Source organism: Anomalospiza imberbis, chromosome 3, assembly GCF_031753505.1.
Source record: "Anomalospiza imberbis isolate Cuckoo-Finch-1a 21T00152 chromosome 3, ASM3175350v1, whole genome shotgun sequence".
NCBI lineage: Eukaryota > Metazoa > Chordata > Aves > Passeriformes > Viduidae > Anomalospiza > Anomalospiza imberbis.
The window spans coordinates 69,836,493-69,851,959 of NC_089683.1; the positions used below are offsets into that span (position 1 = coordinate 69,836,493).

At 38.2% G+C, this 15,467-nt stretch overlaps 1 protein-coding gene across 7 annotated transcripts in view; it reads right to left on the bottom strand.

The window, feature by feature from the left end:
* The window catches only part of ACTN2 (actinin alpha 2), a 67,586-nt gene extending 52,786 nt beyond the window's left edge, over nucleotides 1–14,800 (bottom strand). For all 7 annotated transcript variants that reach the window (XM_068185003.1, XM_068185001.1, XM_068184999.1 and 4 more), the window contains exon 1: nucleotides 14,430–14,800. In XM_068185003.1, coding sequence (XP_068041104.1) covers nucleotides 14,430–14,564 — 135 coding nt within the window. In that variant the 5' untranslated portion in view covers nucleotides 14,565–14,800. The remainder of the gene's footprint in view (nucleotides 1–14,429) is intronic.
* Between the last annotated feature and the right edge of the window lie 667 nt (nucleotides 14,801–15,467).

The window sequence follows — 15,467 nt, forward strand, 5'->3', positions numbered from 1 at the left end:
TTGAGAAGAGACCCTGACACTTGTGTTTTCTCCCCAGCTTTGCAACAGCCTTTAAGGCACTTAAGACAGGAATTTTAAAAATGTTTTTACTGTCTTAAATGCTGTACAAATTATGACCCATGGTTCCTTACAAGGGACTATAATCCTTTTCAAAACAATGGGAGCAAATGTTAGCCATAGCTGAGTGCTTTCCAGCATCCCACTTCTGTATTCAAGGATAATAATAAACCCTCCATATTCCGCAGCACTATGTTGTGGGGAAATTAACCATTGTTTTGAGATGCTCAAATACTACCCTGAAAAAAGCCCAATAGAGTAGCAAGAGAGATTAGAAAGTTGACAAAACTATAAATGTCTTGTAAGTATAGACCTGTGAAGAAATTATTCAAAACCAGGACCTACTCTGAATAGACAGAAAACAATACATAACTACCAATACCTTCAGTATCTGTTCACTGTCACCCAACGTTACTTCTGCATTTAAAAACCAAATCGAGCTTTTTAGTATAAACCAGTTACCTACTACTGTAAATCTAGTTACATGCTAGTTATTCTTCTCTCCTTAAACTCCTTAGTGAATATGCCAGCCCCTCCAGTATGGAGAAAGAAGTAGCTCAGGGAACTGTTTAAGAATAGCAACGACTGTGAGTAACCCCACAGATGCAATCTGAGAAAGCATTTTCACATACAGAAATTTTTTTAGCTTTCACCTCTAGGATGAAAAGTCACTGTCCCTACCTCTCACTAATAAGGTCAGTTTTGGGCACCTCCAATGAAGCTGCCATTTCTGGTGGTTTAAGTGATGGGGACACATGTCCCTCTGAGAGCTAAACTGAGCATACAACTCACCTCATAGATATTACCAAACAGTCTGCATGTGTTAGCAACCTTGTCACTTACTCACCTGGCTTGGGTTCAAAACACTGACCTAAAAGTGAAAGGTTCCCATCAGCCACACATTCCCAACCAATAAATTAAAAGTCCATCTTCAGCACAAGGTTATCTTTCATCATGAGCTGGGGTGTGGGAGCTATCAGAATATTCCACTCGGAAGGCTTTGCAATACTGAGACTTTTAATTAATAATGTCACCACCTTGCTAAGCAGTGCAAGTCAGCTTTCTCTTGGATGTGAATGACTATTTTTGCAGTACAGTTTGTTCATTCACATCATATGCATGAATCCCTGGAAAAAGATAGTCCTCAACAGCATCCAGGCAATACTCTATATGAGAATCCTTTGTCCAAATGCATGAGTCCAGCTGCATTATATCAGCACTGGATAATTCACAGTAGTCAGATGGAGTGATGGGGAGCAATCCCTTGCTGTTTATAATGATCTTACCTCTTCATTTTCCCTTCTACTTCAGTAACAATATGCATGACATCATTTATAGCTACACAACAGTCTTTTGATGACTCTGCTCTCTTTGCCTTTTATGTAAACCAACAAGTATATTAATACCTTGTCATAACAGAATTAATACCTCTGGATTTTGGATTACACACCATTATTTAGTGCACATTCTCAATGTGGAAGATTAGCTTTAGAGAATGGTAAATAATGGTATAGTCTGTGAAGTAAACAAAGTTCTCAAATTACTAACAAATTTCCAAGTTATAATAGCCCCCATATTAAATTGCATTCTCCAATGAGAGTGAAAAGACAGATTGTGAGTAATGACTGTTTCAGTTCTTGCTCTTCCACAGTTTTCTGTATAACTTCCTTCAAATTATAAAACCTCTTTACATGTCCAAAACCTTTATCCCACAGTAGAGGTGAAATATAATTACATTCCATGGACTTTGAGAACTCTAAATGCAAGATGAGACAGGATCTGTTAATCTTTACAATGGAGTGTATTTCACAGTCTCATGTATATTTTGAAAACTTAAAATGCTGTAGAAAGTGAAAGAACTTGTATTTCATAATCCTCAAAACCATATATTTGAGAAAAAATTATCTGTGAATCAAGTATATTCAGAACACAGCTCTTAAATGGCAGTAAAGCTTTAAAAACAAAACCAAACAGACAGAAAAAAAGGAATCAACAGAATAACACAAATGCAAAGTTTTGAATAATCTATTTTTGGTCAATGGCTTTTTTATCTTTTCTTTTCAGATGTCAATTTTCTATTTCCCTCAAAGGAAAAGCTTATGAACATGCTGATCTCTTTAAATTTGCCATACTGTTTCTAGCATTTATTAATTCAACAATTAACAAATCATAGAAGACTCTTTTTGCTACATGCAGCACTGCCAAATTTTGCCCTTCAAAATGCCTCCTACTGAAATCTGCAGAAATAGAGATGCATCCCCCACAAGGACCTGTGCCTTTCTGACAGAACCAGGGCACTCCTACACGGCACAGCAGGGAGTTCACAGCATCCAGCTTGAACCTCTGAGGACTGCCAGCTATTTGCATGGCACAACAATATTTCCCTCTAACAGGGTAAGCTAACTTTAGAGCACCCTAACCAAATATTCTTTGCTCTGATACACTGCACTTTGCAGAGCTTGCATGTACACTCTATAAACAAATAAGCCTGACATTAGAACCTGCAGTAGTGCGGCTACTAACATCTTACACAGCATTCCTGCTCACTTTATGCCACAGAACCTCACATGGCGTGCCTAGAAATAAATTAATTTTTGCCCAGTTGTCAGGGCATTAAAATAGATTTGCCACTACACTGCACAAAATTGAGTACCACAAAGAAATGTACACATTTTTATGAGTTTTAACGGACTCTGTCATCCATGTAATAAAGACTGCATCTTTGCATTTACACAGAGGTATATATTCATATCTCATAAAGTGCTGTCCAAATACCCCTCCCCAGCCAGTCAGGCAGGGCACTAGGGACCCAAGCAGAGAGCTTGCAGAGCATGAAGTGTGTAAGTTCTGGTAGAAACCCCAAAGTACTGATGCATGCTCCCAAATATCTCTTTTCCATGCATCCTCTCTCTTGCTCTCTACAAGACTTTTAGATACAGATCTCGGGTGAACAAAATTAAGACAACTCCTGATACTTTCAAAGGCATGCTCGGTTAATGCAACAGAGACCTATTTGCATTCTGGTGCTTTCTGGATCACTTTTGAGCAAAGTGACATTTGAGAATTCTCACTCAAAATGCTAGTTAGACAAAGGACCTAAATATTGAAAAACCAAGGAAAAAAAGCATAGGAAAAGGTATTCCATATGTCATGGAACCAAAATATACAACAAAGTTGAAATGTGATAGGGTCAAAAGAAATTCACCCATTTCTACTTAGCTCAGAATGAGTTAATTCTGGAGCACCACCTTTCCTGTATTTCTGCTTCACAAGAGTATCAACAAACTGTAAGGCCTCTTCAGGAAAAGATTTGCATTAAAAATGCCAACAGGTTTGAAGGGAACTGTTTCAGCAATGATAAAATATTTGAGACCAGCCATTTTACTGTTTTCTCTCTTCTTCTATATTCTTTTCCAATTGTCCACTTCTTCACTATTACAGAAGAAAAGAACAATCTCTGTTTCATTTGTCTCTCCCTGTGGGGAGTTGATATAGAATACGGGTAATCCCAAAAAGGATACTGTGGTGGATCTTCAAGGGAGAAATCTGCAAGTGTGTTTCAAAGGGGAAATGAATGCCCCTCATACTGCCTGGAGCTTTCTCTCAAGTGTATTAAACAAGGAACATGCATTGTCACTACCCTGTCAGTGCCAAATGAACCTTCTCAGTAAAGAGATAGGATCTCCTATTGTCTCCATTCTTAGGTGTTACACCTCCTGGTTTCCCAAGAGCTCATGAACTATCACAGATAATAGTTTTGTTTCAGCAGATACATATTTTAATGGCCAAATACTATTTAGGATGAGATGAAAGAAGCATTCACACATTACAGTATGGAAGGAACTAAAGGTATGCCCTCTGGAAATAGAAGGATTAATTAAAGTAGGCTAATGCAGGATTTGGGTGACTGGATTTCTAAATATCTTTCCTTTGCTTTCTCTGTTGATTGTCTTCATCATGCTATCTTTATCCAGTAATTATACACTACATTGCCAGGTGAGTAAGTAAATCCATTATAAATTTGTCAATACAGTCAGAGTGGGAAAAAACTATGTTCCTATCCAATTTAGCATCATTCTTTAAAGCACTTCCATAATCATAAAAGCAGGTAGTGACAAATACTGAAAGTTTTTTCAATTTTATCCTTACCAAAACACACATCCTTAAGTCTCTGACACCTATAAACAATAGGACAATATGTCAATAGTCAGATCCCAAAACATTTACACAGTAAACGTTGTCTTTGCACTCTGTTATCTAGCACATTTGGAGACAACCAAATCTAGTTTCACTTGTAATCTAAACTAAGGTTTCAGTTGAGACTCTTACAGAGAAAGAAAAACCTCATACATTAATTCCCAATTATGCAACAAAAGGCTCTTCTGTGGCATATATGCCACATTACTCAATGTAGTATTTCTCAATACACAAAGCACATAATCTGTCCATGTGAATTATTTCACTATTGTAACTGATCACTAAAAAAAAAATCTATTTTTATTTCATGCTTGGTTTAAGAAACTGATTATTAAAGAATTTAGTTATTTCTGTGGTTAAAAATACCACTTAAATGTACTGGATTAATTTGTTTATGCTTTAATTATTTTTATGAGGCATTATCTACAGAATAATATTTTATAAAACATTTAAAATATCCTGTAAGACAGCAGACTTTCAGACAAATTCCAGAGTTTCTAAATAGCATTTAGTGAGGCTCAGGTTCCTAAATTACTTACATTTTCTTTAAACCAGAATAAATAGCAAAACATTATTTGGGATCTTTGGATGACTTGATTATATATGAATACGAAATTTAACTAAGTAACCAGTTCTCAAGCACTTAACTAAGAATAGATGGGCAAATAAACAGTGATGACTGTAACTGCTGAAGGCATAAACAGTTTTAGACAGTTTGTGATAAGCAAACTGCATTATCAATTAAATAAACAGCTCTTTCTTTATCTCTCTTCTCAACAGGAGCCATTCTGAGACCTGTGCTCCATCATGGAAATGAAGGCCTTAGACAAAAGGAAAGAAAATCAACTTCAGACTCATGTCTGTTGTTTTGCTAGTCTTTTACTATAATGCCAGATGGGTGATAAGTGCATTGTACATAATATGTGCATGCACAGATACAGCTGCTTGTGGGGCTGCACTCCAAACCACATTACTGAAATTATTTAGGATTAAGAAGTATTAAGACGAGGGAGGGTTGCCTCAAATTTCTTCCATGATCTGGTATATAGCAGAAGATCATTGTACCAGCAAATGAAGGGGACTGGAAACCCATGGATAGCAGTAGAGTCAAAGATGATCAGCTACTCTGCCAAGGAAAACTTGTAGTGGAACTGCTCTCCAGAACCGAGCTGGAGATGAGCTTGGATTATAGAGGTTTTCATAGCTTAAAGGAACTCCTCCAGGTGAAATAATACCCCAGAGCTACACAATAATTTATAGTTGGGTGTTTGGGTTTTTTAACATTTGAATTCAATGCAGCTGGGTACCAGTTTTCTTCACATTAAAGAGTGCAATGTCTTAAGTCTTGCAGCAGTTAAAAGCTACACTGGTGCCAAGATTAAATATAAAACAGAGTTTTAAAAAATCATTTAATGCTAGATAGTTAAGCCTTTCTGTGACTGCCAAAATAGCAAGCTGATTTGCAAAGGTGCAAAATAGACAGAAGTTCCTTCTGACGTCAGTGGAAATGCCTGAGTGTTCAACACCTATAAAAAATATGAGTGTTTCCTTAGATGCTTAAGTAATAATCATGGATACTAAATTTAGCCTGGGGTAGTCACTTTCCACAGACTCCTGCTATGGTAGTGGGGGTGAGCAAGGCTTTTCAGAGGGGCAGTTAAGATTAGAATCTGTCTGCTCTAAATTAGATTCTGCAAGTTATCAAAGTAATGGATGGCTGGACTTCTTGAATTTACAATTTTTTTGAAGAGAAATAAAAACATTTGATTTCAAGTTGAAGTAATTCTGGCAGTTCAGAGCAGTTGGGAGGAAGCATTTGAAGTAAATGGAAAATCTTACTCATATCAAGTACAGTAAACACTTATCACTGCCATCTGCAAAGCCAGCACATAGGTACTACAACCACTCTTTTGGAGACAAAGACATGGACAAAGCGATGTGTCCTTATAATTCAAAAGTGGGTAAAACCAGGACCAGACACAGGAGCAGTAGTGCCCCTTCTTGCACTTAGGACATAAATTTAGGATTTATTTTCTCCCCTCTGTGAACACTCAGAAATTTTAGGTCCAATTATAGAAACTAACAAAAAATCAGCCAGACAGCTGTCACGTTCTGCTTCCCTCTGGACAGGCCTTCAAAAGTATGAAGTGTATTTCTACAAGCTACCATTTCAAGTAGGAGACACTTTCATAAAAGGAGATCATTGCATTTCAAAGCCTTCTGCCTGTGTCTCTTCCTGCAGAGCAGTAACACCTGCCCTGTAAGCCTTTCACACCAGCAGTTTGAGGATTACTGAGACCACACTGCCTTGATCAGTACTGAAGTGTTCCTTGTACTGCCAGCAGGAAGAGCTGCTACAGGTTCTGTACAGAAAGAGGCACAGAGGGTAGTCATAACACTGTGTTTGCTGTTAATGTGAAAAGGAGAACCTTCTATCTTTAAATACCTGCCAAATTTTATTGTGTAGAAATAGAGCATTGTGTAGGACCTGTATAGTTATGATAACATTTATGCATCGAGTCTCTCAGCCTGAGGCATATTTCAAACCAAAAAATCCAGCAATCTAAAAACAAATATCATACACTCTTATCACAGCATTTCATGAAATGGTGTTCCCCAAACACTGAAGATGTGAAAATTACCCCATACTACAAGGAATGAAATTTAATTGAGGAAGAAATTGAGTACTCAATGTGAACACACTTTCCTTCTGATATCAGCTGAGAATAAAGAATGCATGGCCATAAAGGAGATATTCACTCAGAGTCAGCAACTTCTCACTGCTCACAGTGGAGGAATACCACATCAGCTACACATTGCTTATCCCAACAATTATGGCTCAGAAGAAATTATGCTTGGCAGTAAAGCCAATGAAACCAACTCAACTTTGCCAACTGTGTAAGCACTTTTATATTTGTTTATTTGTAAGGATATAAAATAACACACAGGAGGGACATTTTTTGACTTGGGACAAAGCAAAGCAGTACAAATTCCCATCTAATTCTATTTCATTGACATGTTTCTTCTTGCATTAGATCTACCTGCATTCCAGCTGCAAATCCAATGCATTCTTCTGTAAGCAGGGTCTGCAGTATAATTTGTAAAATACTACTAATATCTACATATTAATCACCATTTGCAACTAAAGAAAATCTTAATGCTCAGTCCATTTGAAATTAATCAGTAGAATTGTAAAGTGCAATTCAGAAATTACTAGCTAAATTAAAAGTCATTAAATAGATCAGAATTTATGCAACAGTGATCAGTTCATGTGAAGCATTTGCTGGCATCTGATTTTTCCATCATAATGGTGTCTTTTGTCTTGTGAGAGGACAGAAGGGTTTTAATGAAAGATTTTGACCTAGCCCCATTGGCCAAAAGCAGTCAAAATTCATTTTACAAAGCTGTTCTAATTTAATTTGGAAATTGATGATGCAATCATGATGTTTTCTTACTGATATTCATTAGTTTACAGAATTTGCCCCAGCCCAGCTTTTGCTTGCAAAGGGTTAGAAATTGTACAAGCATGGATTCATTTTTGCTGTGGTCTCAGGGCTGAAAACCATCAGAGGTCTCCCAAGTAAACACCTTCCATGCTTTTCTCTTCAGCTCTCCAGTGACAAACAGAGATTTAGGCAAGATGCAGACATCCCACCCCCAAGAGATTATTGCAAAGTCCACTGCTTAACACACAGCTTTTCTCTAGCTCTTAAGCACATTGGTTGCAGCTTATGGAAACCCACTTAGATCCATACTTTCTTCCAATCCTTATTGTCTTACTAATTGGATCAGCGTACCTACAGACAGACATTTTACTATGCAAATTTCAGGGGAGGTTGTGGTGTGTATCTATGAGTAAAGGAAGCAGGTAGCCTTTGCTTCCCATTATAAAATGGTTCTGATAATTTCTTTTCATAATCTGTTGCTGGCAGATATTTGGGGGTCAATGGAAATTAACAGCTAAAGTGAGTCTGTAGGAATTATTAATTTGACAACACTTAAAAGCATACAGAGCCTGGAATGGGTCAACATTGAGAGGTTCACTTGAGTTTAAATAGAAAACATAATATTGATTGATTTCTCTCAGTACTGGTAAAGAAAACCTTCCCATTCAAACAAAGTACCTACACAATCATTTCCTGTAAAGTGAATTTCATAATAGTTTTCTTTGATTTTTTTCCTTTATTTACCAGCACCACAGTATTCAGGGCTGCACACCTTATTGACAGTTTCCAAGACAAAATATGACCATTCCACTATCCTTTCAGCATGCTTCTCTCAAGCACCATTCCACACAAGTAACATCAGCAAGAGGAATTTAACATGTTACTATTTTAAAAAGCACTAATCTCTAAGAGGCAAATTGTACAGAACAGGCCATAAACACATTCCCTATATCTGCAGAGACTCCTTCTGCTCTCATGGCAACTCTTCATAGGATAAAAGAAATTGCCACTCCATGGCTTTCTGTTGCATCAGTGTCTAATACTTGGGACAGTTACAGTATATGTTGAGAAATCAAGACATGCTGTTGTAGAAAAAAATATGTTTGTCTATCAACTACAAAGTTCTCAGCAGACCTTCTATGGGGCCATCTCCCACTGAGAATGCACATAGGATTTAAAAGAAAACAAGAGATGTTCTTTGTGTGTTCTTAATGCTAGAGCTTTTGACATCTACTGTTTGAAAAAAAAAAATTCTTGATGCACCCGAAAGAGGAGCATTTGGCCTTGGAATGCTGAAACCTATGTTTCATAAGGTGCACTCTGTGTCTACAGTAACGTGTGTCCTTTGGCAAGACATTGCTATTCTATACAAGACAGCCAAATACTTGCTGAACACTAGGGAAAAAATCTAAAGAAGGTGAAATTGATGGCACTTTTTAACTATTAACACTAACAGAAAATCCTGCGTTTCAGCCAACAGAATTCCCAATTCACCTACATAATCCTAATTATCTGCATAAAAGGTAAAGGAGGGAAAGAACCGCAGTGTAGGACACAGCATATGAAATAGCATATGCTACTGTGGCACATGTTTTTTCCATTATCATTCTGTTTTTCACTCTGGATGATTTTCCTCCTGGCATATTCAATCCCCTCTTGAAAGTAGTTCTAAAGCTACTCAACTCTTCATAAGAAATATCCTCTTTATAAGAAATATGCAACTGTTAACAGGTTAGTACTAGCAATAGGCAATGAAAAGTTCATACTCTCTTAGAAAGGAGAGGACCTTTCGCTTCCTCACATCTCCTACGTTCATGTCCAGACCCTGCTCATGTTGCTCACTTGCAGAGGGGAATCCGTGCCTTCTCAACAATCGCACTGGTATTCCAAGTGGGTAAAAAGTGCCACCTCAGGAAAAACCCTCTAGTGGTGGTTTCTGTGTCTGCCATGCGGGCCTAACCCCAAGGCTCATTATTCAAGGAAAGAATTTTACATGGTTTAAAACAAAACAAACAAAAAAAACCCCCCAAAAAACAACAACAACAAAAAAAAAAAAACCAAACAAAACAAAACCCAAGCCAATTTTATTTCCAGATAATCTCAGTAAAAAAGGAAGACCTAGGCTGGAATGCCCTCCACATATTGAGGATATAGTTATATTCTCCACAGCAATTTCAATCTGGAGCCTGTAAATCTATGAGAAGTGGTTCTGTAGAACTTAATTTTGCTGGTGGCATCCAGCCTCTCCTGCCAACCCTTTTCTGTCTTATACTCATTTTTCATTCATTCATCCTTGCTTATTTTTCTTGCCCAGTGAAGAATGAAGTTGTTCCTTTCCACTATATCTGTCTTCTCACCCACCAGTAGAATTCTTACAGGAAGAGGTTTCTGATAAGAAAGCAACTTAGATTCCATCCATAGAAGAGCAAGCAAACGTTAGAGTAAATCCAGGATACTGACTGTAACTCTATTTATAGACTCTGAAGTCAGACTGAACACAAGGTCAATTTCTCTTTCAGGCTGCAATGAACCTCTCAGATCTGCTGAACCTAATAAAGCTGCAGCAACATAAGAAAAATAAGAACATTGTCCATAATCCATAGTTCTGATGGGTCCTGCCAAATAATTTGCCATACACATGACTTCCAAATGTTTTTTTGGAGGTTTTTTTTGCTTGCAAGGACAACAGGAGTTATATTACCAGCCAAAGGAGGTAATGCATATAAATCCTTATGGGTCACACTGGAAAAGTAATCTGATATGCAGTGCTGAAGACTGAAAAGACACAGCTTTTTTCCTTAAGAATATTTTCCACAGTCCTCACTCATGCACGACGTTCAGTGTTATCAAGTAGATTTGCATTCAGAAAGAGGGCAATATCAAGGTAAATAAATATTTTAAATCATCTTGTTTATTTTATACCAGTATAAATACCCCATCCAAATGGTCATCATTTACATTGGCATCTACATTAAAACCCTTCTGCATTAACAAAGAAGTGGTACCAGGGCTACAGAGCAAGTTAGAATAAGATCATTCATCTACAACAATGTCAGTAAGGCAAGGAACATGTTCCCAGTTCTTTCCTTACATGCGTTAGGGCAATAGTGTCAGACATATTTTTATGACTGCTGAAGGCACATGTTAAATACGTGAGCTCAGTTTAATGTCTTACAATACAATACAACTGTCCTGAAAAAGGGAACACACTTGTTTCACAACCTTCCTTGGAAGTCTAACAAACCACATTTCATGTCAAAATTTTAAAAAGCACACCCACTCTTATAATTACTTATAGCAAAAGTTGCAAATAAGCAAGAGCCACATTAAACACATGGCCCACCAAGCAGTGTTGGCAGATCAAAAACATTGCAAAAAATACAGTGTGTGTGCATTTGAAGTAGCATTGCTGTGCTTGGTTTCCTAAGCTAAGGGACACTGCATTTCCTTATGTTCCTTTTAGTTCTACTGAGATACAGGGTGGGGAAAATGAAAAGGTTTGTGGAGTCTTGAACTTGTCTTGAAAACTTAAGAAATAAATTTATTATGAGGAAAAGAGAAATTATGTTTTAAGTCTTCCATTATAAGCTAGTATGATTTCCACTTCCACTCTGGTCCAGCAGGGTAAGGAATAAAAGACAGCTGATCTCTAGTCTGACAGACCGTAGAACAAACCACTTCTACCAGTTCTTACAAATATCACTGCTGTCCCCTTTCTCCCAGTGAGAAAACTGAGGTCAGAGGTGAGTTGACCTTGTCTAGGGTTACAGAGCAGAATGAAGAAAATAATCCCACCCTCTCTGGCCAGACTTTCTAATTTCCAATACTTTTCTATTTCTGTGTAGTACTGAAGAAAAAAGGGGCCCATAGATCCATAGATCTTTCAGCTGCCGTTTTAGCACACATGGGCAGTGGAAGTGTAGTGGATCAAGGAGCAGACTTCGGAAGTTTCTTATGGTACACATCTATATATTCAAAAGACACGAAGGCCATGGTGCTCCAATTATTTTCTACAGTAGACAGCATGTCCATCCAAAATACAATTTTTGCTTTCTTTAAAGTTGCTGTCTGAAATGCCCAGCCATATTTAAGTTTTGCCAAGAGCGCCTAATGCAAAAATGGGCAAATTGTTGCATTTTCTTGATATCCTGAACTGACACAGGTTAAATGTTACCTCAACTAACTCATTTAAATTGTTCACATTCAGAGAGACAGTGCTAAACTACAACTCAGCTTTCCTTCCTATAGTGTTTTTCATGCATTTTTGGACATCTGCGACCCCCAAGGAACCTGGATTACAGCAGACCATAATATTCTACGAACCATGGTTATAATTAGGCATCACCTCCATTGTAATCCTATGGACGTCATCATGTGTTACCAGCATCTGTTGACAGATTTCATACCAGGCATATCACTGAAATGGCAAGTCTGGGGAGGGCAGCCCACAATAGAAACAATGGCATTTATTTTTGGTTTGTTCCAAGACTGTCTAATAGAAAATATATGCTGCCAACTGCCAGGGCTCCACCAAGATCACTTCTGAATATTGTATTACCAGTCAGAACAAAGATCTGTGCCCATGTACTTGCAGTCTTCTCCTAATGAATAAGGAAACTAAGAAAGCACTTTCTGCAACTGTCTTAGCACAAATTAGGAAAAGATAGAAGCCTTGACATTCTACAAAGTTTATCAGGCCCTTTATCATGTGAGTACTTATTTTTCACATAATAATAAATTCAGATTTCTTTCCAAGATGAAGAATAAGGATCCCCTCTTGTAAATTTTATTTGAATTTTATTTTATTTTATCACATTAATATTAAAACTAAACCCTGGGAACTGACAACATTAAGTAGCAAAACCACACTCTCTACTCTATGGAAGCAAAGCAGAGACTGCTTTAATTTGACAGTGTGGAAATTTGACTTTCTGCTGAAGTACTGCTTGTTCAGAGGAATGGAAACATAAAATTTTCAATGCAGTTTAATTGCTCCCCACTTTACTGTAAAAATCAAGAGACTCATTAAAAGAATCTAATAACCTAATCCAAACTCTCATTACTTTTTAACATTTATCTGCATTGAAGAAAAATTGCATTAGAGGGCATTAGTATCTAGTAACCTGCCCATTTTCTATTGAAAACAGCCTTCTCTGAAATACTGGACAATTGAATCCTAATCAGATGTAACACAACCTCTTACAGCTGAGCAGTTTCAAATCACTAAAGCACTTTAGCACTAATTTTCATTCTCATTATAAAACATGAAAGTATAGTTCACCATCTGAAGAGTGCCAAATTAAAACAAATGCCAGTGTTGATGAGTACAACTTAATTATTCGTTAGGAGTTGCAGCAGCTGGTAGGTCAAGAAAAGTGAACTTCAACTTAGAGCAGAACTTCTCCCCTTATCCTTATACAGCAGGATCTGAACAGGTATGAATTTAAGAAAATGAACAAAACCGGCTAAAAATAAAAGAAGGAAAAAGGCTACAAGCTAAATCTGAGGGGAAAATATTGCTTCTACAAATTTTAATGGAAAAGCAAACCCACTGGCCCCAACTATTCTAACAGCCCTAACTTTTATAATTACACTTTTATAGTTTAGCTTTTATAGAAGCTGTAACAGTGGGACAGACTGTCACTAGATCTAAATTGGCACCTTCTACTTAAGCTGCTCATCTATGCAAAAGGCATATTCAACCTTATTGTCCAGAGCACTGTCTCTCGCTCCCTCCCTTTTTTTCATTCTTGTAACCAGCAGATAACCTTTTAATCCCTGATCTGTCAGCTGTGACTTCAATATCACCTTTTAAATTAGGAAGCAATAAATCCTTTGCATTATTTCATCTTTCTTTTCCATATGCTACTTAAAACTTAATTTTATGAAACTAGATATTGCAAATATTACTAAATTACAAAGCATTGATGTGACTGCTGCTGGGATCATAATTTCTGCCTATGTTCAGAAAAAGAACATGGGCAGTACTTGGTGGCTCAATAGTTTTCTTACACCTACAAGGCAAGAAGCATTTCTTCTAAACTGTGTATTCCAAGGAGTTTACAGACATGTTGGGTTCTTTTTTTTTTTTTTTCCAGACAGTGAACTGGCATATAGGAATGTAATCATGACATACAGTTTTCCAAATATAGCCTGGATATATTTCTAGGCAATATTTTCCTTGTCAGGTCATTCAGTCAGAATGGAGATAAATAATAAATTCTAATAAGAGCTGACTTGCAAGATCACAATTTCAAAAATGACTTCTCAGTCTGCTGTCAGAAATACTGAAAAGTTTTCTGCACACTAATTTTGAACCATCTCATTCATCTCGGTTTATAATTTCAATATATTATTTTTGAAAATCAATCAGGCACACACATCAATTTAGTCTGCTTTCCAATAGGAAGACCCAGGAAGTGAAGTTAAAAGTTACTGAAATTCTTATACATAAATCTAGAGGTACTGATAGAATACTTGCAATGCAATACAAAAATAGCCTCCTGACTCCCATGAATTATTTTCATCTGACATAGGTTTCACTTAAGAATTAAAAAATGGAATGCTGTATACTAAAAATATGGCGTAGCTACTGTACATTATATAAATGGTTTATACAATGTAAAATATATTTTATTAGAACCCCGACAATTCCAGACACGGCATGGCAGTAAGATAGGGCATCATTCCACACAGAAGCACACAGACAGATACACATTATTTCCAGACCTTCCTTTGCTGTTTCTCCCATGCTGGGTCCAGGAGAAGATCCCTGTCCCATTCTTCTTCTTGGGTCATGTACTCATCCTCTTCGTAGTTGTAGGTGTACTGCATGTTTGTTTCTATCTGATTCATGCTATTCATGCTACCCAGGGATCAGCTTCAGCTGCTGTGGCTTCTTCTACGATTTAAGTTTAGTGTACTTGCTGAGAGGTTGTGGGTAGCAGTGTCTTTTTTCCTTTTTTCTTTTTTTTTTTCCTTTTTGCAAGGTGACAGGGAATGAATATTGACTAATCTTGCTGAGAGCAGAGGCTGAAGCTGCCAGGTAGGTGCTGACCTGTGATGACCTTCCTTCCCTGTGTCCTGTCCCTGCCCGCTGCTGCTGCCGGTCCCTGCGGCTGACCCTGCGGAGGAGCCCGGGGCGGCTCCGTGCCGCCGCTTATTATCCCCGCCGGGCCGTCACGTGGCGCTCGGGCCCCGGGCGGGCAGCGCTGCCGAGCGCGGCGGGGGCTGCGCCCCTCGGCGCCGCGGCCCGGCTCGGCTGACCGGAATGCCCGCCGTCTGCGCTTCCAGCCTCATACATACCTGTCCTTTGTTTTGGTTTGTTTCTCTCTTACTGACACGTATTCCTGCTCCCCAAGGCCCGCCTACCATCTGCTAATGCGGTTCGACACTGCCGAGCGTTAGTCCGAGTCCGTGTCCCGCCTTGAGCCGCTTCGCACTTTCAGATTAAGGATTACACGACCCAGCCCAGCAAGGACACCCAAGCGATAGAACGTTTTCCAGTGGAAATAGGTGTGGAGTTAACCAGACAACGTGGAAACACAACTTTAAAAAGCAACACACGTGTTTTTGCCAAAAAACACGCTCAGTAAATCCAAAAGCAGGCACCAAGAAGCACATACAAAGCTCCGTGGAACCAGTAATTTTACAAGTGTGTGGCAGCAACCATTTGCCCGTGCTTTGCACGGGGCAAAATCTCAAAGGATAGCGCTGAGATCAAGCATCCCGGCAAGCATGTCTGGTATCTTCCGTGCCCTCTCATTT